We start from the raw sequence: 22,155 nt of genomic DNA, 5'->3' as shown, positions 1-22,155 counted from the left end.
GTTACCTGTTTTAATACTGTTTTTAATATTGTTTTAATATTTAATATAGTATGATTATGTTTAAATGGTCATTTTTGTATGTTTTTAATTGTATTGTGCTTTTAAATTGTAAGCTGCTTTGAATGCAATTTTGGGAAGAAAGTGGGATATAAATAAATAGAAGAAGAAGAAATAATAATAATAATAATAATAATAATAATAATAATAATTAATAGTCTTAGTGAGATCTCATCATTGTATAAGTAGGACCAGGCAGTGGTATCACTAGGATTGTGCCACCCAATATGGTAATTCATGGTGCACGCCCCTTGACCTCCTCCTATACCACACCATTTTAAAAATTAATTTTAAAAAATTAATTAAATTGTAAAATTTAATTTTTTTAAGAACCTGGGGCGTTTCTCCTCCCACTGAGCCTTACTCCACTCACATCATCCCACAGACAAAAGCCACAGACCTGGCAAAAGACATGTGTTTGGGCAGCAGTGGTGTCACAGTTCCCTTGGGGTGTCACCTGGTATGGCCCACACCATGCCCCAGGAATAGGATTGTCTTCTCAGGATGCATTTCATTTGCTCTCCAGGCTTTATAATGTAGAATCTCACCTGTCATTTTATGTCTCAAATCACTCCAGCAGTATTGCTTACTCTTTGAGATCAAGGAGAGAACACACACACACTCATTTTTCTTTCTAAACTACCTACTTCATCTTACTGGACATTCAAATATCTTGTATTTTTATGAAGAAAAAATTAGTCATTTCACAGGTAAAAGGCAAGAGGAATATCACACATTATCCAGTAGGTCACTGTAGCAGCTACATGTGAAACTGGTGCCAGAAATACTGGTGCTGTATTTCTGGGGCATGTTCAAACCATATCATGGATTTTACCATTGACTACTACAGTTGCTTAAGAAAGCCAGATCAGAGACAGGATAGGAGTCTTGTGGGAAAACATCTTTCTTCAATGTTGTCTCCAGATCCCTGAGATGCTACAGTCTACAATAAAGCTTCTGACATTGGCATCCAGTAACCTTGTTTTGGTCTTTTTCCTGTTCTGTTCAGATATCAATGAATGCCTGAAGTTTGGGGTTTGCAGTCAGCTGTGCAACAACACAAAAGGCTCATATATGTGTACTTGTGCCAAGAACTTCATGAAAACCCACCAGATGTGCAAGGCGGAAGGTACCAGCAGCTTAGCTAGAAGGAATTTTTTTCTCAGAGACAATGTAGTTTGTGTTGTATGTCTATATACATCTATGCATGCTTAACAGTCCCATGGTAATGCACTTCTTCTTGGGATGCCGGGCAATTTCCTGCATTGCTCCTATAGGACATCATTTCTAGTTTATCAGAAAATATACCTCCTCTTCCAGGGTGGAAATGCTACATTTTTGCAGGTATACTGTCTGGGGAATTCTGATAGTTGTAGTCCAAAAAATTAACTTTTCCTATGGCTCCCAATGAGGCTCTCTCCAAGCACCAAAACTCACTGATTTCAGTGAGAGGAAACAATAAATGTTTTTGGTTGTCTTATGGCCACTAGGTATCCTTGTATCACCTGTGGCCTGATAAATAGGCAGCTAAGAGCTAAAATTCATTAAAATACATGCAGTTTCTAACTGGTTATGATTATCCAAGCTTGTTGTGTCTTCCATTCCCATCATAAACTGTTGGGCTTGTAACAACCCTGGGAATCTCTTGGAACTGATCCACTCAGATCTCAGTCAAACAAACTTCAGGGACTGCCAAAATGAAACAAAGCCATATGTGTCACAAGATGATGTAGAATTCACAGACACAGCCATGTTAGTCTGGAATATTGGATGGCAAAGGGGTCATGAGACTGAGCAAAAGAAGTTTTAGCGTAAGCATTGGTTGACTTGGTCTACTTCCTCAGATGCTAGATGACATAGATTATTAGTGATGCACAGTGGAATGACAAATGTAAATCATAAGTTATAAAAGCAAAAAAAGCTCACATGCCCCTCAACTGGAACCTAACATTTCACATAAATGATATTCCAATGGGATATTACCATAAAAATCAGCCACAATTCTAAAACTGGTGCGACACTTCCTTTTCTCTGGGCAAGACTAAAGAGGTCCATTTGTGCGTAACTCTTAAAGAGCCTCTCTCCATGTTCCAAAAACTGTGAGACGCCTCAGGCTGGGAGATCCACCACCTTCCATATAAAATAAAGCCTCATCCTTTTCCAGTATGTGTGGAGGAGTGGTAGTGTTGGGGGCAATCTTACATTCTTCTCAGTAGACAGTGAGTGACATCTCGTTCTTGAAAAGGCAAGAGAAGCTAGTATGGCCAAGCAGCTGCAGGTGCCTTTCTCGCTGGAGTTATAATTGGTTAGTGTCAAGCAGCTGCAGAATAGCCTCTGAAAAGACTGCCCACTGTGTTTGCATATACATGCCACTGTGTGCTAAGAATGCTGCATAGGACATGTCAGTAGTGCAGTGTGAACTCTCTCCAGTGCTAAGCATAATATAACTCTCCATGCTTCTTCCGAGCTGTGCTGTAGCATTTTGTACAGTGCCCAGTTCCCCATGACATGTTACATCAGGGCCATGCTCCCTACGCGCCCTAAGAATGACACACCCTCTTTTTCATATATGTGGTATGTGAAGATGCAGCAGTTTCTTAAGATGGCCATCTGTCAGGGATGCTTTGATTTTGAGTTCCTGCATGGCAGGGGGTTGGACAGAATGGCCCTTGTGGTCTCTTCCAACTTGTACTTCATGATTCTGTGCACCTCTTCTGCCGAGCTTTAGGTCCTTTCTGTTGCTGGTTAAAAAGACCTTCATAGCATGAATGACTTTCCTACTGGCATGATTGGATTACCTTTTGTAGCAGAGACAAGGACCCTGTATCCTTCCCAGTACTTTGGGTCAACTTCCATAAGCATTGGCCAAGGGTAGGGATTGGCAGAACTGTAATCCAGAACATTTCAAGGGACAAAGGTTTCCCAACTTTGTTTTATAGTTTTAATAGTATTATTTTATTGGTATTTGTATTTTGTATGTTTACTTGTCTTTGTAAACTGTTTTGTGTTTTTCATGGAGATCAGTATATATATTTAAGAAGGGAGGGAGAGAGGACAGACAGACAGTGTTGTCATCATACAAGAGTCTTGGGTCTAAGGCCATACAAAAGATGTGCATAGATCTATCCACTGTTGACTATGGAGCTTCATTCTATCTCCCAAGATCATATGAATTCTGGATTGCAGTCCTGGCATGTAGAAACAAACATCTCAGGTTAAAATTCCACATGAATGAAGACCAGTCACATAGGCTACTTATTTCTATCTGCATTGTTTCCTGCTCTAGCTTATTTGCTTTGGGGAAGACAGATTGGCTTTGGCCCCATGATGATTTATTCAAGGTTTTTTTGACCTTCCTTTCCTTTCCAGGTTCTGAATACCAGATACTTTACATTGCTGATGACAACAAGATCCGCAGCATGTACCACTTCAACCCCAACTCGGCTTATGAACCTGCCTTCCAAGGGGATGAAAGTGTCCGCATTGCTGCCATGGATCTGTATGTCAAGGGCAACAAGATCTATTGGACCAACTGGCACACGGGGCACATCTCTTGCCGAGAACTGCCATCCTCTGTTGGCTCTAGTCCTTCCAATCGTAACCGGAGACAGAGCGATGGCGCTGTCACACACTTAAATGTACGTAGCCAGGCTTTCATGGGGAAGCATAGGGAGGTGCCAAGGTGAAAAACTGGAACCCAGAAGTGTAGTTAGGAAGACCCCGTGGTTAAATTGTTGATGCTCATGGTGTATTTACTCTCACAGATCTCAGGGCTGAAGATGCCACGGGGCATTGCCGTAGACTGGGTTGCTGGGAACATTTATTGGACAGACTCGGGGCGTGATGTCATTGAAGTTGCACAGATGAAAGGCGAGAACCGTAAGACACTGATCTCGGGCATGATTGATGAGCCACATGCCATTGTAGTGGATCCACTCCGAGGGTAAGATGGGCTCCTCTACTATTTTACTGCCCAACTTGCTTTGCCCCTCGCATCTCCAGAGTTGCCTTACAGAATATCTCTCTCTTTATAGTACCATGTACTGGTCTGACTGGGGGAATCATCCTAAGATTGAGACAGCCGCAATGGATGGGACCCTGAGGGAGACCCTTGTACAGGACAATATCCAGTGGCCCACAGGTGAGTTGAGTGATTTTTGCCTTTACTCTTTAGCAGGCATTAATCACACTTTGGGCTACACCTTTTTTGTATTGGTGTACAAATACTGTGATGAGAATAAATGATGCAGATTCCCTATATGTAAGATTATATGAAATTGTCAAATGCTGAACATGGACCATCTAATATGGTCTTTTCCAGACTTCCCCAATCTAGTGCTCCTCAGATGTTTTAGACCATATCTCCCATTAGCTTCAACTGATATGGCAAGAGATTATGGGAATCGATGTCCAATACTCCTGGAGGGCATCAGGTTGTGAAAAGTTGGTCTTCTTCATGATCTATGCCTCACAGAAATGGGTTTTTGCACCTGTGCAGAGAACACCTACAGAACATTCTAGAGCTGAACTGGAACACCCCATCCACACCGTCTATCGCATATGTCCCAGCCCACCAAGCTACCGTCGCCTCAATTTCTTTCTGTCTGCCAACAATTTATTTTTCTTGCTTTCCTCTTCATTCACTTTTTTTCGCAGTCTTACTATAAAATGCAGGGAAAAGGCTTTTGTTTGTCGATTCTTCTCCTTCACCCATCCACCCCTGTGTATTCAGTATTCTTTTGCATTTCTATGGCATCAACTTCTCTTTTTAAATGCTGCTCCTTTTGAGATCGGAAAGTCTCTCCCTCTCTCTGTAACTTGCACTCCGAGTGTCTTTTCTACTTGAGAGAAGGACATATTGTGGAGCATTCCTCCATCTGCAGGGGATTCATGGCCCAAGCCCTCAGGACAGAGCCCAAAGCCTGAAAATTTATTGCTGGGAACTGAAAGCTTCTGACGTGACATGGTATCCCCCTGCCAGGTAAGACCACTCCAGTATCAACGGTTCCCCCAGTTCTGACTATAGAATCGACATCAGTACCAAGCTGTGTACTGACTGATGCCTCTTCAGTATTGATGCTGACTCCTTAATGTTGATACCGATATTCCTGGCAAGAAGACCAGGCCTAGTCAGAAGAGACTACTTTTGGCAGAGCGACACTCCAATCCCCATGGTGACTTGAATGTCCAGGCAGTGAAGGACAAAAAGAAAAAAAATCAAAGCTTCCTAATGCTTAAACAGTCCCAGCCACAACACAGGATGCTGGAGTCACATTGGTATCATCAGCTCCTGCTTTGCAGGTAGGTGTGCTGTCTCCCTCGGACATGCTGCCTCATCTTGCTGCTGCCACCACTCCTCCAGACACTCCAATGGATAAGAGCTCAAACCGGCATACTCCAGTGGACCTGAATCATCTTGTTCTGTCTTCAAGACCAAGGTGTCTGTCTTCTCAATACCTATAGGATAGGTCCCCTTTTGCAAGGGAGCAGCTGTACACTTCTTCAATCTGAGGCTTTTCTTATAATGATGACTCCCCATACACCTCAATGTTGTACCTTGATTGATACCACCACAAGCACCCTATGTCCTACCGCTCCTACTTCCCCTTTTATCAGGGCCAATAGCATTGGAGAGAATACACATCTTCTCATCATTCTCTATATCAGTATAGAAGCCAATCCCAGTCACCAACTCACGGAAGGATAGTCGCCTCAGCACCTCCTCTTGGTACCAAGGGCATTTTCCACCTTCTCTCTTTCTGAGGCTGCCTCTAACTTCCAAACTCCCTCCACTCCCACCTCTACGCATCACTGCCACCTCTTCTCAACCTCCACCGTCTCCACCATTGACCTGTTTCCCGTCAGTATTAGTTGCCTTGGTATCAGCATTGATGTCAGCTCCTTAAATATCAACTGTTGTTACTCTGGCCGTGTCAACACCAGCACCAAATATTCATGTTCCATCAGTCTTGCAGGCTCCACACCTTCTTGGGTCTACCACATCTGCAACCTCTCCTTCCTGTGCTGTGACCCATGGACAGGCAACCACCGGTGAGACACTATGACTCAGGGGCTTCCTCACTTCAGTCCCTCTCCCCATTGCACTCTTCTCCATCAGGCGCTATTGAAGACTCGTGACCATTGTCTCCTGAGTATATGAAGACAAGTGACCCAATGAAGAGTTGAGGATGTCCCCTTTGATGGTGACAAACTCTGGACAAACGTTCCAAAGGCCCTCACACAACCCTCCCTACCTTCCTTTTTTCAGCTCTCTGTTGTGTATGGTGGATTTCCGAACTGAGATGGTAGCTTGGTGGGCTGGGAATGTGCGCTAGATGGTAAGGGCAGGGTGTTTCCGTCAAGCTACTGAGCTCTAGATTGTTTTGTGGGTGTTCTCTGTGCAGTCATGAAAACCCATTTGTGTGAGGGCACAGATGACCATTGAAGAACCACCATTGCAGGTAAACAACCTGTTCATCTGTGACTAGCAGCTGTTCTCCTGGATCTCATGCACAGGAGGGACCTTTTCTTTTTATCTGAACTCCTCCTGGCTGGGACTCCCATTCTTCCATTTCAGAATAGTCACACAACTAAAAGCTTGAAAAAATGTTGGCAAGCTGAAAGGGAGGATGAGAAGGGACCTGGGGAATGAAGTAGGTGAATGGAGAAGGATAAATGGAGAAGGTGGGGAAAATTGGAGGAGTTCTGAGGAAGAAGATGAGCTCAGTGGGTACATCAAAACCCACTCTTGGCCTCTGGAAATCCTGCTAAGGTAGGAAATACAGGTTGTGTGATCTTTGGCTGACCAATACCAGTAAGGAGGGCTACGAAATCAGTATCCACATTCCCTTGACCTGGTCATGATATTCACATAGAAAAATGGTCCAGTGAGGATCCTACTTTCCTGAGAAACAGCCATCGTCTCTGTAACGGATGACATTTCATACATAGTCACATATGGCGTTTATAGCATGTGTTCTGGGAGCCAAGATTACTCATTAGAGATTGGGATGTGCTTGATTATTAGTGTTTTTACACCCTTAGTTGTTGAAAGTTATATGTATTGTTTACCTGCAGGACTGGCTGTTGATTATCACAATGAGCGGTTGTACTGGGCTGATGCCAAACTTTCTGTCATTGGCAGCATTAGACTCAATGGCACTGATCCAGTGGTGGCCATTGACAGCAAGAAAGGTAAAAATAATTTAAATTTGAGGATGTGTGTGTCTGGGGTGGAAGAGGTCTGTGATTGTTTCAACATCCTAAGGACTTCTTTACTTTTGCTTTCCCTGGTGTTCCTCAGGCACTTCTTTCCTACTGCCAAAGGGGATATGCACCATAGTCATTATTAGTCAGGGGCATTTGGTGTCTCTCATGACGTTTGAGCAGGGAGTCTGCACTGGACTTTAACCTGAACTTTAAAGGTGCTTTCCAAACTAAAAACTCAGAGAGGATTCATCACCCCTCTGGCCTGGAAGCCACCTACCACTGCTGTTAGTTCAGGAAAACAAGTAGAATCAGCTGCACTGGATCAGATCAGCAACTGCAATGATTGCCCTCTCCTTGTAGGTTGCCACTTCTTCTTAAGTTGGCTCCCACTTTCATAGTGGCATTCTCAGTTGGGTGCTCTGTCTGGATGCAGTCTAAGAATATGCTGTTGTCGCTGTCGTGTGCCTTTAAGTCATTTCTGACTTATGGCAAGCCTAAGGCAAACCTGCCAGTTTTCTGAGTGTGAGACTGTGTGAGAGTTGCCCAAGGTCACCCACTGGATTTCCATGGTTGAATAGGGAATCAAACCCTGATCTACAGAGTCATCATCCAACACTCGAACCACCACACCACTCTGGCTCCCATTGAATTTCCTCTTCTGTCACAGAACATGCAGTATTTATATCTACTGTTTCCACAGCACTCCATATTTCCTGCTTCTCTACAGAACCAGACACTCCCATCTAGTGTCCACTCATCCCAATAAAAATCCAGACACACAACACATTTAGCTGACCTTTGTTCTGTCTGCTATCCAAAACACTGTGTCCATTAAGCACAGCCTGTTTGTAACACTTGTTTCATTTTTTTTTCTCACCACAGGGCTTAGCCACCCCTTCAGCATTGACATTTTTGAGGACTATATCTATGGTGTCACCTACATCAACAACCGCATCTTCAAGATCCACAAATTTGGACATGGCACTGTAACCAACCTTACAGCTGGGCTGAACCATGCCACTGATGTGGTACTCTACCACCAGTACAAACAGCCAGATGGTTGGTACTGCCTGTTGGAATACCAAACCTTAGAGAGTGGCTACCATATTTCTTCTGTGATAGCATTTAAATAACCTATAGTAGATTTGAAGAGTTTTATGGAGACAAGATAAGAAGGGGAAAAAAGCAGGATACTGACTGTAGTTAAGGAAGCTTGTGCATGATTGGGCATGATGCCTAACTTTAACAAATCTTTATTTATGATTGTCTAGCAGATAAGAAGCCATCATTCAAAAAGGTGGCACAAGCCATGCTTTATGCTGTCTATGGTTTGATGAAATGTCTGAAATGACAACCCAGTGATGTTATAGCTCTGTTTCTTGAGACAGCTGCACCATAAAAATAAAAGGGCATGAAAACAAGATGGCAAACAGTTTTGAACTGTGCTGTGCCTGTAACATTTGGAAGCTCAATCTATGGTTTGGATTCTAGGTTATGGTTAATGCCATGGCTTGGTAAGATACCTGCTTGAGTTCTCAAATATTTTAACAGGCTTCTGTATATTGGCTGGGAGGGTGAAACAAGAAAACATTGGTTGCATTACATTTAGGCAAAGAACTGGGAATGTTTTTGGATTCTTTAAAATTTGTTTGACGCTGCAATAGGATACACTTGCTTAGGGAGGTAGCAGAATATCTTTGATTGAAGTATTTCCAGAAACAGTTAGTGAGGCAGGTGTCAGGAATGTCTGAGGAATCCAAGTATATGGTATGGTTATCAGTTAGATAACCCACTGTACTTCTGTTCTCTGCATTAATATTTAATTATAATTATTTGTTCAATAGCATAATTTCACCTAAATGGGATCTCAGTCCAAAGTTGATAGATCAGTTAAGGCACAATGTTAATTAGGTGAAGGACTGTAGATGTTCACAGTTTGATCCAAAAGGATAGTGGTGGCTAGCTGGTGGAGAAAGTATGGCTATCATGTATACTGAACCAGAGAAATTCCAGATGGATAGTGGAGACCTCATTCAGGAACCAAGTGGAAAGAAGGCAAGGTTTGAGAATGCGAGAACTGCTTGTCTAAATCCTCAGACAGTCTCTCTCTTGGGGTCAGTGTGCCTGTTGAGCAGTAGGAGAGGGACAGGTTTTTCCCAGAGGCTTCATTGAGTTCTGTTTTCTTGGCGTCTTTCCTCTTCAGTGGCCAACCCATGTGACAGAAAGAAGTGTGAATGGCTCTGCCTCCTGAGCCCCAGTGGCCCTGTGTGCACTTGCCCCAATGGCAAAAGGCTGGACAATGGCACCTGTGTGACCGTCCCTCCACCTACTCTCTCACCTCTTGGTAAGCACATTCCTTACTCTTCCTCTAAACTTCTCCCAAAAAGACACACTGACTTAAGCACATCTGCCTTCCTTATGAATGATATTTTGCAGTGCTTGGTACAATTTCTTTTTTGGACCAAGACTGCCAGAATCCTCCAGCCAGCATGTAAGATTTGCAGTCTCATTTTCTTCTGTTTTTAGTTCCAGATACTGACACGTGTGAACTGGTGTGCCTCAATGGTGGCAGCTGCTTCCTAAATGCCCGCAAGCAGCCCAAATGCCGATGCCAACCACGCTACAGTGGAGACAAGTGTCAGAACGACCAGTGCTCCGACTACTGCCAGAATGGGGGCACTTGTACTGCTTCACTATCAGGTGAGGGGGTGCAGTTGGTGGCAGAGGAAAGAACTTGGATGATGTGGTAATAGTATTCAGAATGGGAAACAGGGAGGATGGGAGTCCTCATGGTCATTTGCATAAGACACTGGAGTTGATTATTCACCTTCAAATCCTAAGAATGATCTACCAATGTTGCAGTAACCTTCTGCTCTTCTCAAGTGAAAACCCAAAATTGTTTTTTCCCACTAGAAACAAGACAGCAGTTTCCAACTGATGCTGGTTGAATACCAGGAAAAGATTGATTCTACATTAAATAAATAAATAAATCCTACTTTCGGAACCATAGATTTAGACATTTCTGCTTTGCAGTTAAATCCTCATACCCCTAAAAAAGATATTGATGCTCGGACCAGGAAACAATTAGATAGCTGGTTCCAGGGAGGAACTATGTACATTCAACTGGTGTAAGGTTTTGTCCAAAGATTTCATTGTTCTGTACTTGCAGTGTCTCTGATTGAACCTTGATCTCTGTGAAAATGGGGTTGTACTGGTCCAGTGTGCATATAACCACTCTGCTTTCCCCCCACCTACCCCAGGGGTACCAACTTGCCGCTGCCCCAATGGCTTCACTGGCTCTCAGTGCAATAAGCAGTCATGCGCAGACTACTGCCTCAACAATGGTAGTTGCACCGTCAACAGGGGCAACCAGCCCAACTGCCGCTGCCCCCCTGAATTCATCGGTGACAAGTGCCAGTTCCGTAAGCACCTCTTGCCTTTCTTGATCTTACAGCAAATGCTGAACTGAGGAAAGGGTGGGGGTGTTCAACCGTGAATTCTTTCAGTGTGGGGTTGTTATGACTTCTTGGTGCTCAGAGCCAAATGCTGCTATCCTGTTATGGCCCTTTGTCCACAAAAATCATCATTGAAGGTCCTTTGAATCCCCTTTCCACTCCTGCTGAGCTCAATGGGACCCCTTGAGACCACCTTTTTCCAATAGCTGCCACCACCTGATGAATTACCTGATCCTCCCCCTTAGCAACACACCAGGACTTTGCTAAGCAATCTATAGGTACTTTCCCTTGCCAACTTAGGCAAGAATTAGCCAACCCAAAGGTACATGAAAAAATAGTATGAGAGAGGAAAGGTACTTTAAAGAAAAGCTTTATCCTAACTAAGGAATTCTAGAGCAAAGGATATTGTTATATGTAGGATCCCTTATCCTATAGGCACAGAGAATGTACATTACAGAATACAGTCATTTCAACCAATCCAATAAAATAACCATCGTGAAGTCGAAGGCTTTCATGGCTGGCATCCATAGTTTTTTGTGGGTTTTTCGGGCTATGTGGCCATGTTCTAGAAGAATTACTTCCTGACGTTTTGCCAGCATCTGTGGCTAGCATCTTGAAGATGCCAGCCACAGATGCTGGTGATACGTCAGGAAGAAACTTTTCTAGAACATGGCCACATAGCCCGAAAAACCCACAAAAAACAATCCTTACATCACTAACTAGTACATGTTCCTAATATTACCTACAGTTCAGATGGGATTTGTAGTCCTTGATGTTTCTGGAAACTGGGTGCCTGGACTCTCTTGTCCAGCTCTACCAGTTCCTCACGATCTGCCTCAGCGCAGACAGCCGCCAAAGGCAGACAAAGGAGGGCTCAAACGTCATGTTGCAAGGAGGCCATTTAAAAAACCTTTCCTCAGAAGCATCTCGAGGATTCACGCTTGCCATCTCATCAGCTGTGATGTAAACCTTCATTAGAATGCACCTCTCCTCAGCATTTAACCCTTTGCTGCCTGGGAAGAAGTCCTCTGAGAAATGGAGGACCCCATTTATCACAGGGATATTCTTTAAATCTCTAGTCTTCACTTTAGATTCTAGAGGAGGTGTGGACCATGTAAGGATTCTGACTGTTACCTACATATTTCCTGTTGCTTCTTTGAGACTTGCCTAGTTTCAATTTACCTTGTTTATTCTCAGTTCTTAGGGTGAGATATGGGAATACAGTGACCAGAGAGAGGCCTGTGATCTGGGAAATGGGAGTGCTTCATGCTGCCGTGGAGTGAGGCACACCCCATTTAGACAGTGAGATGCCCATCCACACACAGTCCTAGTCCTCAGTACTATGCCTATATTCCCATTCTGTTTGGCAGCCATTTCACATAACTGTTAAGTGTTTCAGTATTCAGTACTTTCCTAAATTATGATGTATTTTTCATAAAAACTAACTAAGCATAATAGACTGTCCAGGAGAGTTGAAAAGGAATGCTAGGTGTGATGGCAGTGACATGCTTATGAATGTTGGGATAAGATTGAACATCTGGTCCAGGGCCAGACCTGCTGTTAGGAATTAATCCTTCACCCCATACTTCCATTTTTTCCTGTGTCTTTCAGGCCTGTGCCCAGGTTACTGTGAGAATGGTGGTGTGTGCCACCTGACAACTTCAGGAGCTCGCCAGTGCCGATGCCCATCAAATTACTATGGTGACCATTGCCAGCATAACAAATGTGACCGGTGTCTCAAGGGCAACTGTTCTGTCGACAAACAGACTGGCAACGTCACTTGTATGTAAGTGCCCAGAGTTCTTGGAGTGGGGAGAGGTCTGGCTTGGTGCTGAGCAGTGAGAGCCAAGGGCATTTTGGGTCTCCTGCACATTCAAGAGACTGGAGAGGGACTGTACAAGCAAGGGGGACTGGACAGCCTTCAAGGGAGGAAAGTTAATGGCTACCAAGTGACTGCTTAAAGAGCAAGAATATTAGATTTCTTGGGGGCTGTGGCTGGACATAACTGTTGCTGGACATACAGAGCTTGGAAGAAATGCATTAAAAGTAATAATGTTACCTTATGACATGTTACTTTTGGGATTAATGAATGTGTAATGTTTCTATTTTCATAAAGATAAGACAATAACTTGTAATATTGGCTGGGAGTTTTGGTATTATGAATAAAGTTTAATTTTTATTGCTAGATGTTCTGGGAAGGCATTCTCTAATTTTTTAGGTTGCTTGATTTTTTAAAAATAATGTAAATGTCACTGCATTATTGACAAACTAGCGGTGGCTTAATTGGGTAGTAATTCATTTTTTTTAAAGTAATGCATTAGCTTTAAAGAACAAAGTTCCAAGCTATGTATACATCTCTTCTATTAGTTATCAAGCCAAAGACAGCCCTTGCAACTCCATGGTGCATTTCACTTGATCTTCAAGACCAGGTCTTTTAGCTTAGGTAGCCGTGTAAGAGCAGCAAAAGAAAAAAAAAATTACTTACAAAACAGAGAAGGTGTGGCCTGAGTTTATAGGAGGAAATAGTTTGGCAGACAAAGACTCACACCAGGAGATGACAGGACAAGGATTCCTGTGAATCTGAAGCCAGGTGTGGGTGAGTGGCTTCAGAAGATAGCAGGGAACATCTTAACTCAAGAATCTCAGCCAGAGCAGTTACTTGTCACAACCCAGGTTGTATCTCTGTGTATTTCAATATGTATGGTTTCATTTGAGACAGAATTTATTAATATATGGAAATTGGTGTTCCATTTTTATTATTATAAGCCCGCCTTGATCCGTAGGGAGAAGTGGGAAATATAAATAAACTATTATTATTATTATTATTATTATTATTATTATTATTATTATTATTATTTACAGCGTCACTCTAACCTTCATTCAAGGAGCTCAGAGCACCACCAAGCCCCTTTATCTATATAACAATTTGTGCAGTAGGGCTAGGCTAAGAGATAGTGACTAAGCCAGCATCACTCAGTGAGTATCATGGCTGAGCAAGGATTCAGTCTTTGGTCCGCCTGGTACACCAGTCTACTCCCACTTGGTGATCTCCAAATGTACTGTACTGCAGGTCTGTCAGCTGACTGAGATTGTAAACACCATTATGGTGAGGGCGCAAAGTTGTGAAAGGCTGCACTATACTTTATCTGTTCTGTACACCTGACCTCAGGCTTAGAACATGTAAGGCAATAAGTAAAGAAACACTTAGGACATTCCCAGGGCACAGCTTGATTGGTTAGTCTGGAATTAGACTGGATAGGAAGCTGCCACTCTGTAGGTGGATGTGACTTTTTGGACCTCTTACTTGTTTTGCACTGACCTCACATTTCTTCTGCACTTGCAGCTGCCCTGATGGCAGGACAGCCCCCAGCTGTTTGACTTGCAATGACTACTGCTTGAATGGAGGCACATGTACAATGAACACCGAAACCTTGATGCCAGAATGCCAGTGAGTCAGAACGAAAATTGGGTTGAAGGGGGACATAGCATGCCTGTTTGTCTAGAATGAGAGCAGAGATAAACTCTCTACAGTGTTTCCCATGGTGCAGAGGGAGGGCAGGGAAATCACTCATTTCACATGTTATCCTGACCCATATATTCCTTAATCCAGAGGGTATGGAGCATTTGGCCTTCTCACTATTGATGAATTACTATTCCCATTTTGTTACCCAGGGTCACTAGAGCTTATGGGAATTTGGAGTTCAACAACATCTGGAGAGTCACAGGTTGCCTTGTCTTGGCCTGTTCACCTCCATTCTAGGATTTTCACAGACCATTTCTTTTAATCACATTATCTGGCCTTTTGCACAGTTTGTGCAGTCTGCAAGCCATTGTCCTACTTTGCCCAACCATTGCAGTGCTGTTATCGTCTGTGTTTCCTGTATGGACTGTTCATGAGAAGGATGTCTCAACAACTCTAGATGATGGCAGAACTCATTATGTTTACATGAACACTCCCTTCCTGCCACCTTTGCTGGTGTCAAATACCCAAATGGCTTCCCAGCTTTCCCGGATTTAATCCAGATGGTCTGATGTCCTGCTTAGCAGTATTCCTCTTCCCCACACTACCTAATCAGATGTCCACTGCCCTGAAAGAGCCTTCCATAGCATATCCCCACACTCACAATGTCCTGGTTGTAGATATAATGCTTGCCCTTTTGCTTCTCACTCTCTAGGTGCACATTGGAAATGACAGGGGAGCAGTGTGAGAAGTCAGTGGAGAGTGAGCAGCAGAACAATCGTACGTAAATTGGGGAGATGTAGAAACTGACATGGGGTGTGTAGCTACCTGTTTGCAGGTGAGGGAGGGTGGAAGAGCTGGAGAGATCAGGTTGTACCTGTTTCTACATGAAACAGAGGAATGTATCTCAGGAAATGTGGCTCTTGAAGAGGAAATTTCCAACAGTATATGGGGAATCCACTACAACATGTGTGCAAAATGTGTGGTCCTCCAGACTGTGATTGCTGTTGCACTGCAGCTGTGGGCAATTTTTGTAGACCAGCACTTCTGCCTTCTCTTGTAGGAACAGTGTCCATTGTCATTCCAATCCTCTTACTGCTGCTTGTGATATTGGTGGCTGGTGCTGTGGTTTGGTACAAAAAACGAATCAAAGGGTAAGTAAGGCACTGAGAAACTAAAATTGTGGCCAGTCCATGAAGTGGTGGATATAATTGATTGGGGCAGGGTGGCCTCAATTCATGGGTCCAAGAGCAGTCAGAGCTCCAGCCCAAACAGGGGTGAAGCAGATCAGCACCAGGCTCATATTTTCTGCCACAGTTCAGTGGAAGCATATGGTGAAATATTCAAACCAGAGCTTAGGAAGGTTACTCTTTGGACTACAACTCCCACAATTCCCCAGCCAGTAGGGCCAGTGGACATCTGGATGTTGAATTCTGGAAGCTGTAGTCCCAACTATAAATTGCCGATGCTCTGATTCGAATAAGAGACTAGCTAATTCTACAAACAATTGTAAGGTTATTCAAACTGGATGTTCATAGGATTTCTAATGATACATCGTTCCATGTTTTCAATGCAGACTCTGCTAGTGAGATGCATGCTAAGTGAAACGTAGCTTGGTCGGCAATACAATTTGCCATACATTTGATTCCTTTGCTCATATGACAAACATCTGCTCCTATTACATACTGTAGCTGCCATCAACTAAGTCAGACCACCGATCCATTTCACTATTGTCTGCTCTGACTGGCAGTTGCTGTCTTGTCACATATACAAGTAATAAGGGATGCATTAATCCTTCAGACTTGAGGATAGGACTATAATGGAAACTTGAGCTTTTAAAACATGAACAAGGACAGAGGAAGGTTCTTAAATGACCTATGCCACCAGGTCTTCTGTTCAAATATGCGAATACACACACACACACACACACACACACACACACACATCTGTTGGGGGGTGGAGCAGGGTTAGTTGTGGAAGAGAAGCAACAGATGCAGACAAGAGTAATCACTTCACTTTCCTGCAGTGTGCACCTCCAATGCATTTGCATTTGGCAAACGAAAGGCACTCACTTTGGAGTTTGGCATTCCATCCTAATTATGCAGTCTCTCTAGCTCTCACCTCTTTGTTTAACATTATACTGCAGTGCACTAAATACAGTGCCCACCTATCTGGCATTTGACTTCTTCTCATCTCTATTCTTTGCCACTCCCAGGGCCAAAGGTTTCCAACACCAACGTATGACCAATGGTGCCATGAATGTTGAGATCGGCAACCCTACCTACAAGATGTACGAGGGGGACCCCGATGCTGATGATGTTGGGGAGCTGCTAGATGCCGACTTCGCCCTTGATCCTGACAAGGTTTGGAAGAGGGAGTGGGGAGACTAACTAATACACAAGGGCTGCCTGAGGTTGTTTTGAAGAAAGACTTTGAGTAATGATAAGGAGGAAGGAAACTCACAAAGGTGTATGGTTGGGTTTTTAAGTCAAGGGTTTAATAGCATGCATGGAAGAAACAATAGATTGGTAAATGTAATGGCAGAGTCCAAGAAAAGGCCTGGTGAAAATGAGGGAGGGATGGCATAGTTAATTCTCCTTTGTTTGGAAAGCGAAGCACTTTTAACTGAGCCATGGGCTGTCAGAAGACGTGTGTGTGTGTGTATTCATTTTCTTATATCCCAGCCATTTGGGCAGCTAACAGCAAATTTATCAAAGTTATTAATATCAAAGACAATTTTACCTGGCTGCAAAAGAAAAGTACACTCCCCCCCCCCCCACACACACACAAAGGTGTTGCTCTTGAAAGATTTTTTTGTAATTTGATGAAGTTATATCACTGCAGAGCACCTTTTAATTTTACATAGCTGTAGACTTCTAGTTAACAGTGGTACTGGTGCAGATGTAACACTCAACGGTGGTGAAACCTGACAAGTGACTGGAGAATAGGGTGTGGGAGGCTGGATGGCCAAAAAGGCCTGTGCTTCATTCCTGATCTCTGAACCATATCAAAGAGTTTGGCTGCGCTATATCTCCACCAGGCTGAAATGTAGTAATACATTTTCTTTCTTGAAATGGCTTTGAAAAATTAATTCATCGAGAATGTCACCATGGAAACAAAAAATGGAACCACCATTATAGTCAGACTATGCTGACAAATTCCATGGACAAACAGAAGGAGGAGTGGCCATCACCTCCATGCTTTCTATTTGATCTTCTTCTGGTTGCTATCAGAGAGAGAACATGGAGTGAGACAGATATTGTTACTGATCTAGTAAGGGAGTTCTTCTGTTCATCCATGATGGGTAAAGGGATAGCACTGATGAAATTGTCTTCAACACTGAACACAATTTATGAAAACTAAATAAGGATGGCCATATGTTCACCCAGCATAGCATCACAGCAAGATTATCAACCCTTGCACACCAGCAGGTCTGTTATTAAGAGGTTGCATGCCTCCTTCATATAGGAGACAGAAGCACAAACATGATGTAGCACCAAAGGCTTTGAAACATTCAGAAGTTTATTGCACTGGCCCTGAACCGGGCCCAGTGCGTTCTAAAACGTGCACGGGTGCGCACGGAACGGGATAGGGCCAAGAACCCAATTTTATTGCACGCTGGAACACCGCCTTTGCCGCTGGGCGTTCCAATTGCATCCCCGTTCCATTCCAGAGGGTGCCATTTCTGAGAACGCTTTAGAACAGTTCTCAGGAATGGCACCCTCTGGATCAGAACGGGGACACAGTTGGAACGTCTGGCGGCAAAGGCGACATTCCAGCGTGCGATAAAATGGGGTTCTTGGCCCCATCTCGTTCCGTGCCACCCGCGCTTGTGCACGTTTTAGAACGCACTGGGCCTGTTTCAGGGCAATAAACTCTTTAATCATATATCTTTGTTCTAAAACTGATGACCCATTAATACAGTGGGTCCTTGTGGATACCAAAATCCATAGGTGTTTAAGCCCCATTATATACAGTGGTGTAGCAAAATGGGGTCCCTTGTAAAAATCAAGGTTTGTGTTTCGAAATTAGATGATAGATAGATAGATAGATAGATAGATAGATAGATAGATAGGGAATATATTTCAAACTATGAATAGCTGAATCTGTGGATATGGAAGGCCAAGTGTACAAAGAACAAGACCATCTGTAGTGTATGTCCAGCACTCTGGATACTGTAGGGATCCTGTGCAGATCCTGGAACCCTACTGTATTAAGTTCTTATAACCTGCTAAATTCTGGACTAGCTGCAGACTCCAGACTTCAAAAGTAGCTTTGTGCAGAGTACAATACATTATTCTATTCTCAGGGTTATGCAGGTTGCTAGGTATCACTCTGATAGGGTGTAGCTGATGAAATTGTTCTGGTGGCACTTGCCACGTCATGGAAAGTATGGAACAATGAAGTGCGGGATAATGTTGGTTTTGGGGCAGAGTGAAGAGAACAGAGATGGAGAGGATAGGTAAAGGGCTGGGAGAATCTCCACAGAAGCCAGCTCTGCTTTCATCCCAAACCCTTCCCTCATGTGCTTTTTCTCTTTTTCTTCTTCCCTTCTAGCCCACAAATTTCACAAATCCAGTGTATGCCACACTCTACATGGGCGCCCACAACAGCCGCAACTCACTAGCCAGCACAGATGAAAAGCGGGAGCTGCTGTCAAGAGGAGCAGATGATGATCTTGGCACCCCCCTGGCATAGGGAATGGAGGAATGGGCCAGCAGCCCAGAGACCAGACAGAAAGAGACAAGATGGGTCAGGGAGGGCAAAGGGGTGGGCTTGGAAGCAAGAGATACTGTATAAATGTACAAATGAAGGATTATTACTTTTATATGTGAGCAGTATTATTACCTGTATATTCCCTTTCATCTACCAGCCGCTGAATCTCTGTCACTGGACTTTGGGGTGGACGGAGTTAAAGGCACCATTGGGAGGTGGGGGAGAAACTAAGAAGACCCTCATTTGGGTTGAAGGGCTCCACAGTCTTCTCTGGCTGCGTCCTTTTTCTTGCTGCACAAATCAACCCACTTTTGCTTCCCGTGCAGGCGTCTGTAGGTTGCCAGCCTGTCTAAATGCTTGGAATAAATTCCATACCCTTCTCAGAGTGCTACTGATGAACAAAATGGAGGGGGGCTTGGGGCAAACCCCCTCCTACTGAGAACATGAGACAAAGTCAGTTGAGGGCATGTCAGGAAAGAAAAATGGAGGTATCCAATCCAGGATTGGAAACAGGGAAGAATCAGCATCTTCCTTCTCAGGCATGTGAAAAAGATGCTTGTCTGACAGAATATGGACCACAATATAATGCCAGTCTGACAATATTTTAATGTAGTTTAGTTAAACAAAAGTCACCCCGTAATGTACACCAGTTATTCTTAAATATTGATATATTGGGATCATACTTTCAGTTTTGTTTGTTCTTTCCAGAACACCATATTTTCATACATTACAGCTTCTGGAAAAGTCATGAATTAAAGCTTTACTCCTTCCACATTCTGATCCAGTTGAGGTTGAAGAGAGAGATTTTGTTAGAAAAGTGCAACCACCACCCATCCACCCTTATTAACATACTTCTGGCTTTCTTTATTAATTCCTCAGATATTTAGCCCCAAAATGAATTCCTCACCTCTTGCTGCTTCAGATTTTGTATTGGGCAAAATCTAGTTTTACTTTTGGACATTTTTGAAATCCATGTGAAATATTTCACTTAGTTTTGCCAAAATGCTTTTTAAATATTTTCCATAAGGAACCCTCAAACTTTGCTTCTAGTGTTGTTCCAAGTCTAGGAAAAAGGCCTGGAATAACAGTGCCTTCAGCGGCAAACTTGTGAATGGTGCGCATTATGTACAGACCTAGCAGTAGCTTACCACAGCTAACAATGCTGCTCCTTTTTGTTCTGTGTGAAATTTAGTATATTTTTATTAGAATGCAGATGGAGCAGAGTTTTAATGTTACTGTTTTATGGTCACTGTTTCCTTTTTTTAAAAAAACGTTCAGCATTTTATTCCTGTTATTTTTTTCATAACCTCCAGACAATCTGAAAGTATACTGCAGGGTAAGGACATAAATAGTTTTGAATTTTCTCATCCTCAACAAGAAAAAGGACTCTTGACTCACTGAGATATCTCATCAAAAAGAATGGCCAATCATGGTTCAGCTTTCTTTCATTTCAGGACATTTCATGGAAAATTTGTTTGTGCAAAAACTGACTTTGTTTAGAATGTTTGGTACAGAAAACATTGTTTGTGTCCTGCAAAAGCCCAGTGTTTTCAAAGTAAAACTTTGAGGAGGGGGCACAAAGACATTTTTTGGCACAAATGGATATTTTTACAAATAATCTGGAAGTGCAATAATTGCTATCATCATGGCAAAAAATGCCCCAGTATTCTCATAATCTCATTCAGAGATTATTTGTTTAATTCTGCATTCTCGCATGCAAGAATGAAATAAAATGAAGACTCACCCCCCTGTTGCAGGGCACAGTAATCTGTGGGCTACAGTTTAAGAACCACTGGTGTACTCTTCTGCCCACATCCCATCAAGCGCACACCGCCTTCTTCCAGCAACCTTCAGCACGTCTTGCCAGCGATAGCTGTTTCTTTCACAACATCCAGCCAGCTGCATTGTCATTTTGCAGCGCCTTAACCATTTTTTCCCACCTACAAGGTTCTAACCTACTTTTATCCCACCAGCCTTCTCAAGCATCCTCTTCCTCTCCCCTTCCTCTCCCCTTCACACTCATCTTATTTCTGAAAGCATTCATTTCCAGAAATCATCATTATCCTTTGGAGGGGAGCATATTACTTTAACTGTATCTCACTTTATTTTAGCACCTGCATCTGAGATTAAACAGAGTTTACAAGTTGTAAATTACAACAATTGTCCAGCCTCTGACCCTTCTTCTGACCCCCCACCCACTCTCCCTCCCTCCATGGCTACAATTTGCATCATCCTTTTCTGGAAAGAGGTTCAATGTTGTTTCAACTTTTGTTTCTCTCCAACATGCTTTTTTAAAAGATGAAAAACAGATCAAAAATAAATAAATAAAGATGAACTAGCTTTTATAGTAGAAATTACACGCATGTGGGGGGAGGGAGAGGGAAGGAGGTCTCCTCAGCCTTTTTTTTTCCTGGGAGTTGGGGGAGCCAAAATGTTTTAATAATTTTTGCCGGATTACTTTACAACTAAAAACAAAAACAAAAAAAGTTTAAAAAAACAGATATTGTTATAAATAAAATTTTTAAAAACTAACCAATTTATTTTACCATTTCTGCTTCTTTAATTTGGGGTAGCTGAGGGAAGCTGTGAATTACTGAACAACCAATGCTGTGATAGTCAAACAACAGGGTACATCTTGCCTAGTGTAGGTGGAAACTTTATGAGCTGAGTCTGGACCAGGTAGACAATCTCTTCCAGATCTAATGACTTTACAGTGTAAAGTTTACACCCTACGTTGATATGGCTTTGGCTTTGGTATTTCTCTGAGGCAGGCTGTCTTTCCCACTGGGTCTTCCTGGTGCAGGTCTAGATACAGTGGACCCTTGTTATCCGCTGGGGTTTGATTCCAAGATCTCTGTGGATAACAAAATCTGTGGATACTCAAGTCCCATTAAATATAATGACATAGCAAAATGGTGTCCCTTATAAAAATGGAAAAATCAAGGTTTGATATTTGAAATTTATACTTTTTTTGAACATTTTCAAAACGTGGATGCTTCAATCCATGTATAAAAAATCTCTATAAGAAATGCCAACTGTACTCTCCACTCCCCTGTTCCTTTTCAGGAACACCCCAGGGAAGCATTGGTGGTAGCCCTCTGCCTTACTGCTTACAGGAATGGGGTTGAGTATGTTTTCTATAAATCTCAAGAGATTCACAGTTCAAAAGCACTAACTGCCCACCACCATGTCTGCCATGCTCTACAACTTTTTTTGGAAAGACAAACAAATGTTAGCCTTGCAGTTGTATTCTAGCTG

At 42.9% G+C, this 22,155-nt stretch overlaps 1 protein-coding gene across 6 annotated transcripts in view; it reads left to right on the top strand.

Annotated features, from left to right (window-relative positions):
• LRP1 (LDL receptor related protein 1) overlaps positions 1–21,429 on the top strand; it is a 387,970-nt gene extending 366,541 nt beyond the window's left edge. For all 6 annotated transcript variants that reach the window (XM_089482386.1, XM_089482379.1, XM_089482373.1 and 3 more), the window contains 15 exons: positions 1,067–1,186; positions 3,427–3,695; positions 3,822–4,000; positions 4,092–4,198; positions 7,135–7,251; positions 8,149–8,325; positions 9,470–9,610; positions 9,793–9,966; positions 10,527–10,688; positions 12,333–12,507; positions 14,065–14,169; positions 14,897–14,961; positions 15,245–15,335; positions 16,397–16,544; positions 18,739–21,429. In XM_089482386.1, coding sequence (XP_089338512.1) covers positions 1,067–1,186; positions 3,427–3,695; positions 3,822–4,000; positions 4,092–4,198; positions 7,135–7,251; positions 8,149–8,325; positions 9,470–9,610; positions 9,793–9,966; positions 10,527–10,688; positions 12,333–12,507; positions 14,065–14,169; positions 14,897–14,961; positions 15,245–15,335; positions 16,397–16,544; positions 18,739–18,879 — 2,171 coding nt within the window. In that variant the 3' untranslated portion in view covers positions 18,880–21,429. The remainder of the gene's footprint in view (positions 1–1,066; positions 1,187–3,426; positions 3,696–3,821; positions 4,001–4,091; positions 4,199–7,134; positions 7,252–8,148; positions 8,326–9,469; positions 9,611–9,792; positions 9,967–10,526; positions 10,689–12,332; positions 12,508–14,064; positions 14,170–14,896; positions 14,962–15,244; positions 15,336–16,396; positions 16,545–18,738) is intronic.
• Positions 21,430–22,155: the final 726 nt, after the last annotated feature.

This window comes from Sceloporus occidentalis, unplaced genomic scaffold (assembly GCF_023333645.1).
Source record: "Sceloporus occidentalis isolate IW3139 unplaced genomic scaffold, rSceOcc1.0.p SCAF_1, whole genome shotgun sequence".
NCBI classification, from domain to species: Eukaryota; Metazoa; Chordata; class Lepidosauria; order Squamata; family Phrynosomatidae; genus Sceloporus; species Sceloporus occidentalis.
The sequence above is the reverse complement of the archived record's forward strand: the minus strand, read 5'-3'. Positions and strand labels throughout refer to the sequence as shown.